This window comes from Podarcis bocagei, assembly GCF_964188305.1.
Source record: "Podarcis bocagei genome assembly, chromosome: 18".
In the NCBI taxonomy this organism is placed as follows: Eukaryota; Metazoa; Chordata; class Lepidosauria; order Squamata; family Lacertidae; genus Podarcis; species Podarcis bocagei.
Genome location: NC_138144.1, coordinates 7,443,208 through 7,463,828, shown reverse-complemented (window position 1 = coordinate 7,463,828; position 20,621 = coordinate 7,443,208). Strand labels below are relative to the sequence as shown.

The 20,621-nt window shown below is 49.4% G+C and overlaps 1 protein-coding gene across 3 annotated transcripts in view; it reads right to left on the bottom strand.

Annotated features, from left to right (window-relative positions):
• The window catches only part of CELF5 (CUGBP Elav-like family member 5), a 78,173-nt gene that overhangs the window by 36,956 nt on the left and 20,596 nt on the right, over positions 1–20,621 (bottom strand). For 2 of the 3 annotated variants that reach the window (XR_014003643.1, XM_081177860.1), the window contains exon 3: positions 2,090–2,141. Coding sequence is in view for 2 of the 3 variants with exons in the window: in XM_081177860.1 (XP_081033986.1) it covers positions 2,090–2,141 (52 nt within the window). In the remaining variant the exon portion in view is untranslated. The remainder of the gene's footprint in view (positions 1–2,089; positions 2,142–20,621) is intronic. The other variant, XM_081177861.1, reaches the window with a different exon arrangement.

Genomic DNA, 20,621 nt, shown 5'->3' with positions numbered 1-20,621 from the left:
TCAAAGAGAACAACAACTACCAGACTTTTAGAAGACATCTGAAGGCACCCCTGTTTAGGGAAGCTTTTAATGTTTGATGTATTACAGTATTTTAATATTTTTTTGGAGCTGCCAGATGGGCAGGGTATAAATAATAAATTGTTGTTGTTGTGGTTGTTGTTGTTACTATTATTATTACTACGTTGGGCCTGATCCAGAAGCAGGGATGTTCTTACGTAGGGGAGGAGAGTCAAACGAGTAACTCTGATCGGATGTGAGCAGACACACTACTCCAAACTTGAGCTTGGCTACAACCTGCAGCTGCGAGCATAAGAGGATAAGCCAAGGTGCGTTTCGCGGCCGGTTATCTGCGTGACCTCATTTATTTAACAACAAACACAGCCATTTCTCCCTGCTCCCCCCTTTTAAAATGCTCTTTATCGTCTTATCCTGAGTTACTCCCCACGTCTCCCTCCCCCACCCCCTTCCTCTTACATCCGAAAAGCCCATCTGGCCCTGAGTTATAGCAGCCTCTGGGAAATGATGGGTTTCCATAGAAACGCTACTCCAACAATGAGAGCGCGAGAAAGAGGAGAGAGTTCACTTTCTCCGCCCTCCCCCCCCCCATAACTGTAGTGGGGGATGGTCAGAACCTATGGGAAACAAAACTGGAGGGTGCTATTCGGCTGGGAGAGTGGAACAAAACCTTATTATCTACTGAAATTCTGTAACTCTCCATCCTTGGAGCTCGGGTGGGAGGTGATTTAAGGCAGGCATTGAAGTATGAAGTCTAGGATCAGAGGTTTAAATGCTCCCACTCCCTCTCTCTTAAAAAAAAAAAGCAAATCAGATACTGCCCTGCACTTAGACAACTAGCTCTTCAGGGGAAGGGCTAAGCTGGGACTCTGGGCCCTGACATGCTAACCTTCTACATGCAAGGGTTTTTTGTTTTGCATATAGGTAAAGGTAAAGGGACCCCTGACCATTAGGTCCAGTCGTGGCCGACTCTGGGGTTGCGGCACTCATCTCGCTTTATTGGCCAAAGGAGCCATGAATAACCATAGTTTAGAGGTCCCAGGTCCTAAGGAAGTCAGATTATCCTCCACCAGGGCCAGGGCCTTCTCAGTGATGGCTCCAACCTGGTGGAATGCTCTGTCCCATGAGACCAGGGCCCTGCAGGATTTAACCTCCTTCCACAGGGCCCGTAAGATGGAGCTATTCCGACTGGCTTTCAATTTGAACTTAGCCTGATCTCCTATTTCCCTTCTGTTCCCTCCCCCTCCCCTGTTATAAAGATTACCCGATCTGGGATCCCACAGCTAATTCTACCCTGGTATCCCTGCTGGCCCAAATAGGACTAATTTAGCCAGCTAGCCCTGGTGATCATCTAATGTTTATTGGATGGATTTCCCCCCTAAATTGATTTTTGAATTCTGAATTTACTGTTATTCACATTTTATACTGTATTTTATGCTATTTTTTGTTGCATCAATTGTTTTAAATTTGTTGTTAGCCACCCTGAGCCTGGGTTTCTGAACCAGGAAGAGTGGGGTATAAATAAAAATCTATCTATCTATCTATCTATCTATCTATCATCTATCTATCTATCTATCATCTATCTATCTATCTATCTATCTATCATCTATCTATCTATCATCTATCTATCTATCTATCTATCATCTATCATCTATCTATCTATCTATCTATCTATCTATCTATCTATCTATCTATCTGTAGCTGTGATTCCTATAATGCAGAGGGCTAGACTAGACAACGCTTGGGTTCCTTTGCAACTTTACAATTCCGTGATGCTGTGATTCTATCTATTGATACACCTTTGTATTGCAAGAAAAAACAACCCTTGCATTTATATGTTTTCCTAATACGTCTCCCCACCACCACCACCATTCCTGATTGCAGAGGTGGGTGGCTTTTGAGATGTTAAGGGGAGGACAACACTGTAGGAACCAGAAGCTAATATTTGATTTTATGCACAGCAACTGAGATATGTACAAGGGGGCTCACTTTTAATGGCCTCCCTGAGTAGGGCGGTAGGACAATGGGTTGGGTGGGGTGGGTGGGACAAAAATAAACAAGGAGAGATGACAACTACCTCCACGGCTCTCGCTGTCCGCCGGTTTTACCTGAATTGGCCGCGCCATCTGGAGAGAGAGAGAGAGAGAGAGAGAGAGAGAGATGCCAAATGTTAGCAAAGCCAAACTCTGAGCACTCTGTCGTGCTACGGAAGGAGGGGAGATGCTAAGAGAGTGATAGCAACAAGCAACATAGTTAAAGGTAAGAGGACCCCTGACCATTAGGTCCAGTCTTGGCCGACTCTGGGGTTGCGGCGCTCATCTCGCTTTATTGGCCGGTGTACAGCTTCCGGGTCATGTGGCCAGCAGGACTAAGCCGCTTCTGGCGAACCAGAGCAGCGCACGGAAATGCCATTTACCTTCCCGCTGGAGCGGTACCTATTTATCTACTTAATCTTTGACGTGCTTTCGAACTGCTAGGTTGGCAGGAGCAGGGACCGAGCAACGGGAGCTCACCCCGTCATTGCGGGGATTCGAACCGCCGACCTTCTGATCGGCAAGTCCTAGGCTCTGTGGTTTAACCTACAGCGCCACCTGCGTCCCTTACAGCAACAAGCAACATAAATACAGCCAAATCCAGGCATAGGCAAACTCAGCCCACCAGATGTTTTGGGACTACAACTCCCATCATCCCTGACCACTGGTCCTGTTAGCTAGGGATGATGGGAGTTGTAGTCCCAAAACATCTGGAGGGCCGAGTTTGCCTATGGCTGGCCAAATCGTTGCAGCGTAGAATGCTCCCGTGGAGGTCCTGAGCCAGCTACACCTTCAGGGGAACCTTTGGCCCTCCAGATGTTGCTTGAATGACAAAAAGGTAAAGGTAAAGGACCCCTGGATGGTTAAGTCCAGTCAAAGGTGACTATGGGGTTGTGGCGCTCATCTCGCTTTCAGGCCAAGGGAGCCGGCGTTCGTCTGCAGACAGCTTTCTGGGTCATGTGGCCAGCAGGACTAAACCACTTCTGATGCAACGGGACACCATGATAGAAACCAGAGCGCATGTAAACGCCGTTTACCTTCCCGCTGGAGCGGCACCTATTGATCTACTTGCACTGGTGTGCTTTCGAACTGCTAGGTTGGCAGGAGCTGGGACAGAGCAACGGGAGCTCACCCCGTCACAGGGATTCGAACCGCCGACCTTCTGATCGGCAAGCGGTTGTTCTGCAACATCTGGATGGCAAAAGCTGATCACATCTGGGTCTACATACTGACTGGCAACGGCTCTCAGACCCCTACTGTTCTGTGGTGACAGTTCCGTTTTCCATGTCTCTGCATCAGTTTGTGACCTATTTGGGTTTCGTCATAGAATCATAGAATCCTAGAGTTGGAAGAGACCACAAGGGCCATCGAGTCCAACCCCCTGCCAAGCAGGAAACACCATCAGAGCACTCCTGACCTATGGTTGTCAAGCCTCTGCTTAAAGACCTCCAAAGTAGGAGACTCCACCACACTCCTTGGCAGCAAATTCCACTGTCAAACAGCTCTTACTGTCAGGAAGTTCTTCCTAATGTTTAGGTGGAATCTTCTTTCTTGTAGTTTGGATCCATTGCTCCGTGTCAGCTTCTCTGGAGCAGCAGAAAACAACCTTTCTCCCTCCTTTATGTGACATCCTTTTATATATTTGAACATGGCTATCATATCACCCCTTCACCTCCTCTTCTCCAGGCTAAACATGCCTAGCTCCCTTAGCCGTTCCTCATAAGGCATCGTTTCCAGGCCTTTGACCATTTTGGTTGCCCTCCTCTGGACACGTTCCAGTTTGTCAGTGTCCTTCTTGAACTGTCGAAAAGGTCGTTGTGAAAACTCGCCGTCATTTTAGTGCAAATTTACCTTCGTATAGATTCATGGAATTGGAAGGGGCCCCAAGCATCATCTACACCCCCACAGTGCAGGAATCTCTGCTAAAGAATCCACGGCAGATGGACACCCAACTTCTGCTTAGAAACCACCAAGGAAGGAGAGCCCACATTTTCCAATGAAGTCCGTTCCACTGCCGATCTGCTCTTACTGTCAGAAAGTTTCCCCTGATGTTTAGTTGGAATCTGCATTCCAGTAACTTGAAGCTATGCGTTCGGGTCCCACCCTCCAGAGCAGGAGAAATCAAGCTTGCTCCATCTCCCACATGGCAGCCCTAGTAATAGGGTTGTCAAATTTGCAGATGACACAACTGTGATTGGGCTCATCCCTGAAAGGGAGGGTGAAACGGATTATAGAGATGAGGTGGAGCGGCTGACAGAGTGGTGCAGAGCTAACAACTTGCTCATAAATACAAGGAAGACAAAGGAGCTTGCGGTGGACTTCAGGAGACAGAAGAGCAACGTCCAGCCACTTTTGATTGATGGGGTCTGTGTGGAGAGGGTAACAACGTTCAGATTTTTGGGCACTGAATTACAAGAGGATCTGTCCTGGAGTGTCCACACAAGGGGGTTTGTGAAGAAGGCGCAGCAGAGACTGTACTTTTTGAGAATACTAAGGAAAAACCATCTTCCGCAGAAACTGCTGCTTGCCTTCTATCACTGTGCCATTGAGAGCGTGCTCACTTATGGCTTATGTGTGTGGTACGGAAGCTGTACTGCCCAGGACAGGATGGGGTTGTGCAGGGTTGTTAAGGCAGCAGAGAGCATTGTTGGCTGCCCACTCTCCACCTTAGAGCAGATTTATGCCACAAGGTGCCATAGGAAGGCACTGGACATAGTAAAAGATCCATCGCATCCTGGTCACTGTCTCTTCGAGCTCCTGCCGTCGGGACGGAGATACAGGACAATGAAGACAAGAACAAGCCGTCTTAAGAACAGCTTCTTCCCCAGAGCGATCTCGGCCCTGAATGGGAAGCCCGGACTTTGAAAGTCATCTAATCTCCCTTGATGTATTATATTGTATTGTTTAATTAGTGTTTTTATGGAGCAGTCAAGTAATTTCATTGTCCCCGAAGGGGGCAATGACAATAAAGATGATATTATTATTATTATTATTATTATTATTATTATTATTATTATTATTATGTCATGCATCTGTGTGCAATTTTGCCCAAAATACACGTTGTCTCCCTTAATACAATGCTTTTTAATTTGGGGCATGTTTTCACTAATGTGTGCTCTTTTATGCACCCTTACCCATGAAACCCAGGGACGCGGGTGGCGCTGTGGGTTCAACCACAGAGCCTAGGGCTTGCCAATCAGAAGGTCGGCGGTTCAAATCCCCGCAACGGGGTGAGCTCCCGTTGCTCAGTCGTGGCCGACTCTAGGGTTGCGCCGCTCATCTCGCTTTATTGGCCAAGAGAGCTGGCGTACAGCTTCCGGGTCATGTGGCCAGCATGACTAAGCTGCTTCTGGTGAACCAGAGCAGCGCATGGAAACGCCGTTTCCCTTCCTGCCACAGTGGTACCTATTTATCTACTTGCACTTTGATGTGCTTTCGAACTGCTAGGTGGGCAGGAGCAGGGACCGAGCAACGGGAGCTCACCCCGTCATTGCGGGGATTCGAACCACCGACCTTCTGATCGGCAAGTCCTAGGCTCTGTGGTTTAACCCACAGCGCCACCCGTGTCCCCAAGCAGGACCAGTGCACAAGAGCAACTCATCGCATCTGGTGGCAGTTACGGCGGGATAACTAACCCTGCAGGCCAGCATGAAGGGCAGGACAGGGAGCTGCGCACCAGGGGCCTTGGTTCGCCGTGCATGCGTGCGCACGCCTGGGTCAAAATTTTATCCGCTTTCCCCCGCCACCCACTTCCAAGGACTGGAATTCCGTTGGGACCAAAGGCCGGACTTGGGAGTTTGGGTGGGTTGCGTAAGCACCTCATTTCAAGGAAGAACATCTCTGGCATCCCCCCAGAAAGCAAAACAACCATTGTTTTTGTCACTGCAAGGCCTTCTTGCTGCCCCTCACTGCCTCCTCCATCCTGGACCAGACCAAGCCCATCTCCACCAACACCATTGCGCACCCTGGTGTCCGTCCGTCCCCCAACCCCGTCCTCTCCATCTCGGTAGCCCTGTGACTCTGCTTGGATTTTTATTATTATTTTATTTTTAAGGAAGGAAAAAAAAAAAGGAATGTTCATTGCCATGGCAACGACCGTGCGCCACATGGAACCTGACATTTGTGGTTGCCGTAGCAACAGGCTCTTCTCCGGGTTTGGGGGGGGGCGCTGCCTTCCCTCTATTTTGGAGACAGCAGTGGGAATTTAACGTGTGCGTGCTTGTGTGTGTGTGTGTGTGTGTGTGTGTGTGTGCAGCTATTTAAGATTTGTCTACGTGCTGAGGGGATGGAAAGGGAGAACGGAGAACCAGTCAGAAAAGCGGGTGGGGAGGGGAAGGGAGGGGAATCAACCCGGGCCGTTTAGCATTTTGCTTCCAGGGAGATCACGAGAAAGCGAAAAGACATCATCGTGCTTTGGAGTTTTTCTTTAGGGGTGGGGTACCGTTGGCCCTCCAGATGTTTCTGCACTCCAGCATCCCAGCGCATCAGGAGCTTTAATTCAGCAACATCTGGAAGGCCTTAATCTTTGCTCCGCCCTGGACATGTCACATGATTGACAGGCCACGCCCTGGTCCTGCCTTTCCCCCCTCCAAAAAATACACTCTGTGCAGGTTCTGAAATACTGGATTGAGCCACAGTTCTTCCTAAGGGCTTGCAGCTGAATGTCAGGGCAGCGGGGAAGGGGCAGCGTTTACTGAACGAGATGCATAGAGCACTAGATCAAAAAATGAGAACGGTGTCTCTCTAAGCGGCTTGCATGCAAACCGTGTCAAATATTTATCAAAATCGGCTATAGACAAGCAGGCAAGATAATACGACGTGGTGCAGGCAGGCTTGCCGAAACAAAAGAGCTTTTAACAGGCCTTAGGAACGGAACTGGGAAGGCAGCTTCCTATATCAATAAGCAGGGAGTTCCAAAGGAGAAAAGGAGACGGCTTTCGCACTCGGCATCTGGCCACAGTGAGAACAGGTTTCTGGAGTGGGTGGGCCATAGCCCTGACCCGGCAGGGCTTCCTATAAGTTCTTTTTAAAAATTATTATTATTTATGCTTTTCAGATTTATAAATTTCACTAATTTTACAATCAGGTTAACATTTCATTATTATTTTTTAAATAATTTTTATTAACTGGCCAATCACATCAAATTAAATCATATCACATAAATTCCGAATTACAAAGCCAAATTTTAAATTTTGTTGGGGGGACCCATATTTCAAGATCCGAAGGGGAATTCTGATCATCTGCTTGCTGCTGCGTTAATGTCCCAATCAGTCCCAATCAGTTCAAACAGAGTTCATAATTCTATCCCATCTTATCTTGCTGTTTCCACATCACATTTTGTTCATATATTTTCTCTTTTTTCTTTATGATCTCTTCTGATAGTCTCCTTAAGCCGGTAAACACCAATAGTAATAATAGTCCTGTGTGAATTTTCCGTTCTTCTAATCCTCAAATCGAGATGGTTTCCATATATCGCCTCCTTTCAAAACTTTTCCATATATCGTCTCCTTTCAAAAAATTTCAAAACTTGACTTCCTTCCCCCTCTTTCTGTGGCTCCTTAAATTTATTTTTAATATCTTCCGCATATCCAAATTCACTTTTATTCATCTCCTTTGAATCTATACTCTTTAAAACTGCAATAATCCTGCCAATGTTTTTACAGTGGTACCTCAGGTTACATATGCTTCAGTTTACATACGCTTCAGGTTACAAACTCTTCTAACCCAGGAATAGTACCTCGGGTTAAGAACTTTGCTTCAGGATGAGAACAGAAATCGGATGGTGGTGGTGCGGTGGCAGCGGGAGGCCCCATTAGCTAAAGTGGTGCTTCAGGTTAAGAACAGTTTCAGGTTAAGAACGGACCACCGGAACGAATTAAGTACAGTGGTGCCTCGCAAGACGAAAAGAATCCGTTCTGTGATTCTCTTCGTCTAGCGGTTTTTTCGTCTTGCAAAGCAAGCCCATTGACGGATTAGCGCTATTAGCGCTATTAGCGGCTTTTAGCGGCTTATCGGATCAGCTGATAAGCGGCTTAGCGGCTTAGAAAAAGGGGGAGGAAGGGGGGGAAACACGCAGGAACTCGCAAGACATTTTCGTCTTGCGAAGCAAGCCCATAGGAAATTCGTTTTGCGAAGCACCTCCAAAACGGAAAACTCTTTCGTCTAGCGAGTTTTCCGTCTTGCGAGGCATTCGTCTTGCGGGGCACCACTGTACTTAACCCAAGGTACCACTGTATCTGTTTACAATTTATCTGTAAATATTCAATAAACCATTTTCATTATTTTATTCCAACTCTATGATTCTCTGATTCCTATGCAGGTCCCAGGATCCTTTGGGGGGAAGCCAAGCGCTGCCAATGCATGGTGCAGATGTGGCCCAATTGATCCCGTTAGGGATCTCCTTCCACTTTGGAACAGACCATCGAGTTCACGTAAGTTGAGACAAAGTTGGCCAAAGCAAGGGGAGGAAGCACATAAATGCATCTTCCACATGGCGTCATGCCCTCGTGCGCCCCCTAACCCAGCAACCCTCGCCCCCTTCCCCACCATGATTTATGCAGCCCTCGTGATTTATGCAGACTAAGCCATAAATGATTTAAATGAGCATGAAAGATTCACTGCTCCGTTCACTGTCGGGAGGCCATGGCAGGACATGATCCTGCAAACACGCAACTGCAGCCTGCCCCAACGTGGCTTTTTGCATGGGACTTTTGCCTTTGGCTAGGTGGAACTCCTTGCGTCTCAGGAAGAACATTGCACCAGGATGGGACCCAACCAGCCCCTCCATTCGTCGGCCAAAGAAACGGTAGCTGCTAGCAGACCCCTGCCTACCCACCACTCCCTCCAGGAAAGGAACACCTCAACAAGAAACGGCAGTTGCTATTCAAGGCAGGACAACCATGGTGTGATCTACATGGCTCTGCCTTTGGAAAACGCTGTTTTACCTGGTCCAGAATGCTGCGGCCAGAGTGCCAACTGAAGCCGGTTACAGGGAGCAGGTTAAAGGTAAAGGGACCCCTGACCATTAGGTCCAGTCATGGCCGACTCTGGGGTTGTGGCGCTCATCTTGCTTTATTGGCCGAGGGAGCTGGCGTACAGCTTCTGGGTCATGTGGCCAGCATGATTAAGCCACTTCTGGCGAACCAGAGGAGCGCATGGAAACGCCGTTTACCTTCCCGCCGGAGCGGTACCTATTTATCTACTTGCACTTTGAGGTGCTTTCGAACTGCTAGGTAGGCAGGAGCTGGGACTGAGCGACGGGAGCTCACCCCATCGCGGGGATTCGAACCGCCGACCTTCTGATCGGCAAGTCCTAGGCTCTGTGGTTTAACCCACAGCACCACCTGCATCCCTTTATAGGAAGATATAGCAAAACTTAAAACCGACATTTTTAAAACGAACACGCATTTAGCTCAAAAGAGCGGCAGAGAGCAGTTTCTACTAAGATCGGCATAAAGTTCAGAGGCCCTGGCTCCAATCCTTAACCTCAGCTAGAGGGAGAAGACAAGGCAGAGAGATGCTTCAGAGAAGGGAAATAGTGACCGCAAGGGATCGTCAGGCTGTGAAAGGGAGGGCTCGGCCATAAGCCCCCTTATGGGGCAACGACAGTCTTGGAAAGACGGGGCAATCCATTTTGCATATCGAACAAGGCTGGTGGAGTTTCCACTGTTTGCACCACTGTTTACGGATTTCCAATTGGCACCTGCCTGGCCACTGTGAAAACAGGACACTGGATTAGATGGGCCCCGGTTTGGTCGGATCCAGCAGCCAAGCTCTCCTTACATTCTCTCTCTCTCTCTCTAATTTTATTATTTTTTTTAACATATCATTTTCAACAGTAATTAAACATACTTTTACATCTTATACAATTTTTTTGACTTCCATCAATCTCATCTGAAAATTTTCCAGTCTAATCTCTTAGTATACATTTCTTACTTTCCCTATTGCATTTGAATCTCATAACTAATATCTCTGTTCTTTATCTACTTTGTAACGTTTCATATATTTCTCCTTACAAAATGTCTTGTAGTCCTACTAGCATAATTTGTTGATTACAATTGCTCTTCAGATAGTTCATATACTTCTTCCAATCTTCTGGTCCCGCAGGTTTCGAATCCTTCCTGTCATTTTGTCCAATTCTGCACAGTCCATTCATTTTATCCGCCATTCTTCTTTCGTCGGAATTTCTTCTTGCTTCCATTTCTTACGTTCTCACGTGTGGGTTGTCCTCCTATCGGCAGATCAATGCCAAGCAATGGCCGTGGTGCCCGTAGGGAGTCATCATCTCCGGAGTCGCAGAGAGGGATCGTGACAATCGCCAGCTTCGACCACATCACTGGCCCTCGGTACGCCACGAAGCTTCGGTTCGCCGCTGACTAGCGGGCCAGAAGGGTCTCCTCCGCCCATTGGATGCCGTGGCACCGCCGAGCGGCCGTGCCATCGCTGCCAGAGCTCATCTCTCTGCAGCGGAGCCCTTAACTGATGACAAGGGCCATTACGCCACATTAGCATCACCAAGCCGCAGGAAGTGAGAAGAAGCAGGCAGCAGGGAGCCTCAGCCCATCACAGCAATTACGAGTTCTCTGTGCAACAACGAAGCTTTGATGGACACATGAGTTGCAGGAGAAGCTCCTCAGGGTGGGTGTGCTGTGTCCTCTCCCCGCTTAAGAGATATCCTTCCTCCTCGTCTTTATTTACGATTTGATTTCCACCCTCAGGGGCTGCTTGAGACCAAACGGACGCCACCACTGTCTTCTATGTCCAGTTCTGGGCACCACAGTTCAAGAAGGGTTTTTGTCAAGCTGGAAGGTGTGCGAGGCAGGAATTGCAGCGAAAGAATCCTGGGGAGAGGGCCATCAAAGCTCTGCTTAAGAAAGGAGAGCCCACCACTTTCCAAGGGAGTCCGTTCCGCTGTTGAACAGCTCTTGCTGTCAGAAAGTTCTTCCTAATGTTTAGTCAGAATCTCCTTCTTTGTCGGCTGAATCCATGGGTTCAAACCCTACCCTTCAGAGCAGCCGAAAACAAGCTTGCTCCCTCTTCCATGGGACAGCTCTTGAGATATTTGAAGATGGCTCTCATATCTCCTCTTCTCTAGGCTAAACAAACCCAACTCCTTCAACCGTTCCTCATCAGGCTTGGTTTCCTGACCCCAGTGCTTTTTTTCTAAAAAATAATAATGCATAGGGGTACAGTGGACGCCCAGGTTGCGAACGTGATCTGTGCGGGATGCAAGTTCACAACCTGCAACGTTCACAACCCACAGTGCCGCGTCTGTGCACGTGCAGGTTGCGATTCGGCGCTTCTGCGCATGCGCAAGTGCGATTTAGCCCTTCTGCGCATGTGCGACCGCCGAAACCTGGAAGTAACCTGTTCTGGTACTTCTGGGTTTTGGCGCATCCGTAACCCGAAAAAACGCAAACTGAAGCGTCTGTAACCCGAGGTATAACTGTACTCTCATTTTGACTCAAGAAAACCACTATTTGTCATTCCAATCGGGAAAAATAAATACAGTAAATGGACAAAAGTACGAAGATTCACAAAATGTTTAGGGGTATGCGTACCCCTGTGTACCCCCAGAAAAAAAGCACTGCTTGACCCTCCATCATCTTGGTTGCCCAGAACCGGTCCACTGATGAGGCAGGACGGAGACTGTTTAGGGCTTTAAAGGTCAGCACCAACACTTTGAATTGTGCTCGGAAACGTACTGGGAGCCAATGCAGATCTCTCAGGACTGGTGTTATGTGGTGCCAGTGGCCGCTCCTAGTCACCAGTCTAGCTGCCGCATTCTGGATTAGCTGTAGTTTCCAGGTCACCTTCAAAGGTAGCCCCACGTAGAGCCCATTGCAGTAGTCCAAGCGGGAGATAACTAGAGCATGCACCACTCTGGCGAGACAGTCTGCGGGCAGGTAGGGTCTCAGCCTGCGTACCAGATGGAGCTGGTAGACAGCTGCCCTGGATACAGAAGTAACCTGCACCTCCATGGACAGCTGTGAGTCCAAAATGACCCCCAGGCTGCGCACCTGGTCCTTCAGGGGCACAGTTACCCCATTCAGGACCAGGGAGTCCCCCACACCCACCCGCCCCCTGGTCATCCAAAAACAGTACTTCTGTCTTGTCAGGATTCAACCTCAATCCGTTAGCTGCCATCCATCCTCCAACCGCCTCCAGACACTCACACAGGACCTTCACCGCCTTCACTGGTTCTGATTTGAAAGAGACGTAGAGCTGGGTATCATCCGCATACTGATGAACACCCAGCCCAAACCCCCTGATGATCTCTCCCAGCGGCTGCATGTAGATATTAAAAAGCATGGGGGAGAGGAGAATCAGGCATGCAAATCATGCTCTAAATAACTAACTAAATGAGGTATTCAAAGGTTGAGCCAATGGAGCTGGTTGCCGACAGAGCTTATCGGCCGGCCTGTCGTCTGGTCCAGGGACAAAGTGACTGCCCCTGTTTATCTTCAAGGCCGGCTGCCATTGCATTATTCCCCATTGTCATGTTTTTATTTATAAAAATATCCTTGGCATTGTGGGCTTCCTCTGAGCATGTGCAGAGTCTTTTGCCACGAATCAGTCTCTCTCTCTCCCCCCCCCCCATATCCATAGAAAAAGGATCTTAGGGCAAAGTTGCCCCTGGACATATGCAGAATAGCTTTCTTGTTGTGAAGGGATCCTTTGTGTCACCTATCTTGTTACAGGGGGTTGGACTAGATGACCCATGGGGTCCCTTCTGTAAAAATAAAATTTAAGGTCTTCTATATATAATAAAAGGGACGTGGGTGGTGCTGTGGGTTAAACCACAGAGCCTAGGACTTGCCAATCAGAAGGTCGGCGGTTCGAATCCCTGCGACGGGGTGAGCTCCCGTTGCTCGGTCCCTGCTCCTGCCAACCTAGCAGTTCGAAAGCACGTCAAGCGCAAGTAGATAAATAGGTACCGCTCCGGTGGGAAGGTAAACGGCGTTTCCGTGCGCTGCTCTGGTTCGCCAGAAGCGGCTTAGTCCTGCTGGCCACATGACTTGGAAGCTGTACTCCGGCTCCCTTGGCCAATAAAGCGAGATGAGCGCTGCAACCCCAGAGTCGGCCATGACTGGACCTAATGGTCAGGGGTCCCTTTACCTTTTTTATATATAATAAATGTTCATAAATGTACCAACCAAGCACGTACATAGATCAGCACAGGAAAACCATCCTGAAACCCCTTTTTGACTCCTAAATTTAAATGGGAATTTAAAATGTCTATATAAGGGCGGGCACACCTTTGTTCTGTGTCCTCCTCCTTCTCCTGCGTCTGGGGGGAGCACCCTGTTGCAACAGATCAATAAAGATCAGGCTTACTAGCTGCTTTGCTTCTGAATATTCTCTGGTTGGCCTCTGTTCTTTTCTCCTACCGGTGGAGGACCCATGTAAGGACTCTATATGGGCTCTTGGGTACCCCATAAGGGAAAAGGGGCAGATTTTGTTTACAACACTTCCAACTCCACAATTCTATGACTCTATGAATCTGACGTGCTCTGCCTCACCCTAAAACCTTCCTTCCTAGTAACCCCTCAAATCCTGTTCTGTCCAAGAGATGGTTTGGGGGACGGGGGTAGGATGGTGAAAAGGCACATAAGAGAGGGAAGAGAGTCCCACATTTTCGGCACACACAACAATGTGCTCTACAACCCACCTGCTGCCACCGTGATCAAACCAGTGCTATGACGGCGCATGCGTGAACATGCCGTCGCATCACAGCCACCACCTTTGGTCTGCATTCATGCACCGCCAGCACTAGGAGGGCAAGTGCGCACTCAGCTGCGACAGCATGCACATGAATGCTACACTTCAAAAGGCAGCCATCAGCCCACACACTGCCTTCTTATGAAAGCGAGCACTAGGACAGCGTGCACGCAGACACACACACACACACACACACGTTCTGCAACAACAAAATGCAGTCACCGCCCCATGTGCTATGACGAGACATGCGCTACGTTATGAAACGCAACCACCGCTGGTGTGCAGCGTTAAAGCACAAACCGGCACTACGGCAAGACATGAACTCAAACACACGCTCAGCGAGCGCTAAATGCTGCCAACCTCCCACAAGACAGCAAAAGCATGTGTGTCGCACATACAAAGTTCGGGCCTCTGCCTTTGTGCAGAAACCCGCTAGGATGGGAAATACGTGTGGGCCGCAACCGCAAAACACAGCCGTTGCCCGGCGTTCCGGCTTAGTGCACAACGCCGATCCTATGGCAGTGTGGCAGCTACAACACAAAATGCAGCCTTCCCCGCTTTTGGGCTGGATGTGCAGAACCACAACGAGTGTGTGCCCCACAACTACAGAACGCAGCCCGCCCCCCAACACTGCCTTAGTGAAGATGGCAGCGCTATGACAGCATGCAAAGGAAACCAAGCCGGCGCCCTGCCCCGCGGTGCTGACTTTGGGCAAGGCAAGGACCGAGCGCAGCTCGAACGGGATATCGAATCGTCCTCTGTGCTCCAAACAGGCCATTGCAAGCCCAGGTTTCTGTCCGCCTGCCCCTCCAGCCCCATAGCACGCTGTAGGTTTGTAGCGCTCCAAAATAGATGCTCCAGCAGCTCTGGCTGGAGTGGAATCAAGCAGCATTGGGAGACGTTGCCATGGGAACCGTGGAGTTAATTAAGGCCTACATGGAGCCGGTGAAGCCGGGGTGCGGAGAGGCCCTCTCATTACAGCGCAAATCAGCAGCCGCCCGTTCCTTGGGACAACAAAAGAACATTCAATTAGCGGAGACCGGCTTCGTCTGTAATTAAGAGTGCGGTTCTCCTCCGTCAGCTCCTCTCTCTCGGCAGACAGGGTCGCCATATTTCAAATAGTCCAAACCAGGACACCCCGAAAGTTGAGCTTTGATGTTTAGGGAAACCTAGGGTTGCCATACATTTCCCAGACATATCCGGAATACTGCAGCCGCGAGCAGCGTCAGGGCGGAAATCGGCACAGTATTTTGCAATCGGCGAAATGTCTGGACGTGCGGCGGCCCAAGGCGGCAGTGTCGTTTTTGTCAATTTCCCGCAGAAATAGCGCAAAAAACGTCCGGTTTCTTTGCAAAAAAAGCTCAGTCCAAAAGGTGATGGTTGTTTTTGACACAAAAACGCCAAATAAACGCAAGTTTTCGATTGACTTGCCTAAGATCCAGGACAAAGCTCCACCTTTCGGAAATTCCCCCCCAGACACCTGTGATGTAGGTCTGATGTTTGTGGGGGGTGGTCTTGGGTTACACCCCTTCTGTGATGTATGTATGATGTATGGAGGGGTGGTCTTGAGCTCCAGGGCAGGGAATTTAAAATGTCTATATAAGGGCGGACACACCTGGGCTCTGTGTCCTCCTCCTGCCTCCTGCGTGCGGTGAGTTGGGACCCTGTTGCAAGAGATCAGTAGTAGCATCCGCACTGACTGGCTGCAGCTGTCCAGGTTTTCAGGCGGGAACATCAGGGATTGAACCCGGACCCTTCTGCATGCAAAGCTGCGGCTCAGCTCTCCTCCCACTTGCTCACTGGGTGCCCTTTGGATCAGCCTCAGTGTGTTAAGTTGTGGGCAAACATATCAGACGACACAGTGATTCTTCCAAAGCAGCTCTTTATTTGTAAGCTGGAACAGAACTGAACTGAGGAGCTCAGTCAGCCTGCTTATATAGAGCTCCACTAGAATGCAACAGTAACCATTTTCTGTAACTAGCCAATCACTGAACGTCACTTTCGATCCTACATTTGCATACAAACTATCCAATCACTGAACGTCACTTTCGATCCTTCATTTGCATAACTACAGTGGTCCCTCACAAGACGAATGCCTCGCAAGACGAAAAACGCGCAAGACGAAAGAGTTTTCCGTTTTGTGAGTCGTTCCGCAAGACGAATTTCCCTATGGGCTTGCTTCGCAAGACGAAACATCCTGCGAGTTCTTGCGAGTTTGTTTCCTTTTTCTTAAAGCCGCTAAGCCGTTAATAGCCGCTAAGCCGCTAATAGCCACTAAGCCGCTAATAGCCGTGCTTCGCAAGACGAAAAAACCGCAAGACGAAGAGACTCGCGGAACGGATTAATTTCGTCTTGCGAGGCACCACTGTATCTACAGTATCCCCCTGTTGGCCCAGGGTGAGAACTTCAGTACATAACACCTCGCAGGGCTGTTGCGAGGATGAAACGGTGGCAATGGAAGCCCTGCGTCCTCCACTGAACTCCTTGGAGCAAGGGGAGCAGCGAAAACGACACAACTCACTCAGCAAATCAACATCCTGCAATGGTCCAAAAGTGCGGGACGGCTGGCTGTTTGCTCCAGGGAACTTCAGCACAGACAAAGACACACACATACTTAGTCCCCCTTGCATTTCAGAGCCAGCAGTCTCCCCAAATAGAAGAAGACACCTTCACCCCGGTATGGCTCCCCTTTATCACATACACAGCCCAACAAGACTCCATCAGGCAAGGCCTCCTTCCACCTGCCTTGCTCCACCCTCTAGTCTCTGCTTCTCAATGTGTATTGTATTGTTTTATGTACTGTGGCTTGACGTTGTTTTATTGATTATAGTTTAGATATTATTTATTGTAACTGTTGAGTGGATTTCTGCTTAACTTTTATATGTTGATATTATCTTTTTATACAGTGGTACCTCGGGTTACATACACTTCAGGTTACATATGCTTCAGGTTACAGACTCCGCTAACCCAGAAATAGTGCTTCAGGTTAAGAACTTTGCTTCAGGATGAGAACAGAAATCGTGCTCTGGCGACTCTCTCTCTCTCTCTCTCTCTCTCTCTCTCTCTCTCTCTCTCTTAATTACACCTCACAGGGTTGTTGTGAAAACAACGCGTGTGGGTGTCCTGCATTCTGTCCCTAGCTCTTCTGCGAGTGGGCAGGAAGAAAACGGTAATCATTAATTTCTGCAAATCTACGCTTTCCCTCTTCATAACATTGCAGGTGAAATACAAAATTTAAGGTCTTATATGGGTTAAACCACAGAGCCTTGGGCTTGCCGATCAGAAGGTCAGCAGTTCGAATCCCCACGACGGGGTGAGCTCCCGTTGCTCGGTCCCTGCTCCTGCCAACCTAGCAGTTCGAAAGCACACCAGTGCAAGTAGATAAAGAGGGAAGGTAAACAACGTTTCCGTGCGCTGCTCTGGTTTGCCAGAAGCGGCTTAGTCCTGCTGGCCACATGACCCGGAAGCTGTACGCCGGCTCCCTCGGCCAGTAAAGCGAGATGAGCGCCGCAACCCCAGAGTCGGTCACGACTGGACCTAATGGTCAGGGGTCCCTTTACCTTTATATATAATAAATGTTCATAAATGTACCAACCAAACACGTACATAGATCAGCACAGGAAGACCGACCTGAAACCATTTTGACTCCCCAACTGACCAAATGTTTTCTCTGCAAGGAGGGAGGGTGTGTGTGAGGGAACCTTCCCGTTGTCTCAGGAATTGGGTAATCACCATCTCAAAGGAATGGCCAGACTACCAGGAAAGGCAATCAGATAAGGCATTATCAGATAACCTGGCAGACAGGAAAAACAACAACACTCAAATTTCTGTTGTAGATCACCTTTTCTGTGATGTAGGTAGGATGTTTGTGGGGGGTGGTCTTGGGCTACACCCCTTCTGTGGTGTATGTATGGGGTATGGAGGGGTGGTATTGAGCTCCAGGGCAGGGAATTTAAAATGTCTATATAAGGGCAGGCACACCTTTGTTCGGGGTCCTCCTCCTTTCCTGTGTGTGAGGGGAACATCCTGTTGCAACAGTTCAATAAAGATCAGTCTTACTAGCTGCTTTGTTTCTCAATATTCTCTGGTTGGCCTCTGTTATTTTCTCCTACCGATAGAGAACCTACAAAGGACTCTATACGGGTTCTTGTGTCCCCCATAAGGGAATCAGGGCAGATTTTGTTTATTACACAGGCAAAGGCCCACATTTAGAGACACCTGTCTTGCTTTTCTGTTTGAAGGAACAGTCATTCTGATTTCCAGTTGGATAGAGCTGTTTAAACCTATTGCAGGCAAAGAAAGCTGTCCTATTATCAGGTTGAATTCATTGTCTGTGTTACAGATTGTGGGGGTACTCCCCTAAACCCTAGAAACTAATAAATGGTAGGATCTTGATTATTTGGAGTATTGAAGGGAAGAATGCAGGCCAGTGGGGGGGGAAATACAGGCTAAGCTTCCTTTTTGAAGCTAGAGCCTCACCTGGGAGACAGGTGTTAACATGACAAAAGGTGTTGATGGCCCATCTAAAAGAAATCCTGGGCAGACAGAAAGTTGACAGGTCAGCTGGGTGTGAAAGTCAGAGGAAAAGAGAGTCTTTAGAACAGTGTTTCCCAAACGTTTTTGGGCAACGGCACACCTGCTTACCGGAAAAAAATCTCGCGGCACACCACCATTAAAGCCCCGCCCCGTGACGTCAGCGCGCAGCGTCACGCCGGGAGGGACGCACAAAAGTGAACGTTTTTTCCCTTCCCCTTGCCGGGGTGGGAGGAGGCAGCAGAGCGAGGGCAGCTGAGGCAGCGGCGGCGGCTGTTGTGGTGGTGGCGGCGATAGCGGGCGGAGGAGGAGCCGTCGCCGGGAGTTGCTGCTGCTGCTGTTGCTGCTGCTGCCCGGACATGCCGGCCTCCTCCTCCTCCGCTGTCTCGCGCTCCTCCCTTTTGCGCGCGCTGCCCCGCCGCTCGGCACCACCACCGCGGAGCCACCCCCGGCTCGACGCGGATCCTCGCCGCCGCCGCCTCTCGCCGCCCGACTCGCCCGCCTCCCTCCCACGGCACACCAGCCGGTGTCTCACGGCACACTAGTGTGCCGCGGAACACCGGTTGGGAAACACTGCTTTAGAAAGGTGTGCGGGGAAGAAAAAGGGAAGAAGAAAGAATGGGATCCATTTTGGGTAGGCTGGCTGAAGTCTGGCTGGGAAAGATGCCTTGGACTCCACTGTTGCAGGGAACAAGCCCTATATTCCCTCCTAAAAGCTACAACAGCCTCCATTGCATCTTCAATTCTCCAAAGGAACACGGACCCTAGGCGACTGTCTGGAACCCTCTGTCTAGAATCTTGCTGCTACTTGGCAGAGAGTGGGATGGGGGGGGCAATTTTTGCAGCATCTATTTACTCCCACGTTGCCTACAGCAGAGTTCCCTGACCACTGGGTGACGCTGTCTGGGGAGCTGATGGGAATTGTACTCCCATCCACTCACCCACTCAGCCAAGGCTGGTCTTCTGGCAGTGGTAGTTTTCCAGGTTCCGAGGCAGAGAAAGCTCCCTTGCTATTCTTGCTATTGCAAAGAGGTGCAGTGTTGTAAATAAAAAGGTAAAGATAAAGGGACCCCTGACCATTAGGTCCAGTCGTGGCCAACTCTGGGGTTGCGGCGCTCATCTCGCTTTATTGGCCGAGGGAGCCGGCGTACAGCTTCCGGGTCATGTGGCCAGCATGACTAAGCCACTTCTGGCGAACCAGAGCAGCGCATGGAACCGCCGTTTACCTCCCCGCCGGAGCGGTACCTATTTATCTACTTGCACTGGTGTGCTTTTGAACTGCTAGGTTGGCAGGAGCAGGGACTGAGCAACGGGAGCTCACCCCGTCGCGGGGATTCGAACCGCCGACCTTCTGATCGGCAAGCCCTAGGCTCTGTGGTTTAACCCACAGCGCCATCCTGTTATATTTATGGTATCAAAATGTTTTGCATTTGAGATTGTGTTGCCGCTTTATTGTGAAATTGTTTTTGCAGTGTTTGGGTTTCAAGATGCATTCCTGCATTCCCTTTGTGTGAGATGTTTTGAGCGCGATTCTTTTTGTGGAAAAGCAAGATACAAATAAAATAAGGAAGGAAGGAAGGAAGGAAGGAAGGAAGGAAGGAAGGAAGGAAGGAAGGAAGGAAGGAAGGAAGGAAGGGGATAGTTTGATTTCGTATATTTCCCGCCAGGTTTTGCTCGACTCCCAACTCTTGTCATCCCTGACTAGAGAAGGGCAAACCTGTTTTTGGTTTCCTTCCATTTCCATTTCTCCCCAGTGCTAAATTTGGTCTGCATACACTTCTCTGCTTGCCCTGGATCCAGCGTTTGACATTAGCCACAATCCATAGGCTTCTTGAGAAAACACTCTCGGCTGGTGTGCTTTCCCCCAAGGCGGCTTCCGTCCGATCTGAAAATGCAGTTAAGTTGAGGTGTGTCCATTCCAGGCACCCATCAGACATGCGCAGAGGACAGCTTCTGCGGAATCAGAGTTTGGCGCAGGGAAACCAAAGGAGTCGTGGGCATTGGGTGAAGACCTCCTCACTATCTCTCTGGTGTGCACAGCAAAGTAAGAGAAGCATCCTCCACTGCCAATATGTACATGGTCTCAATGTGCCACATTTCTGCCTTCGTTTGTGATGGATATACAGTCATATCTCGGGTTACAGACTCTTCGGGTTGCACATTTTCGGGTTGGGCACCTCGCCGAACCCAGAAATACCGGAACAGGTTACTTCCGGGTTTCAGCGGTCGTGCATGCGCAGAAGTGCTAAATCACGCATTTCACATGTGCAGAAGCACCAAATCGCAACCCACGCGTGCGCAGACGTGGTACTGCGGGTT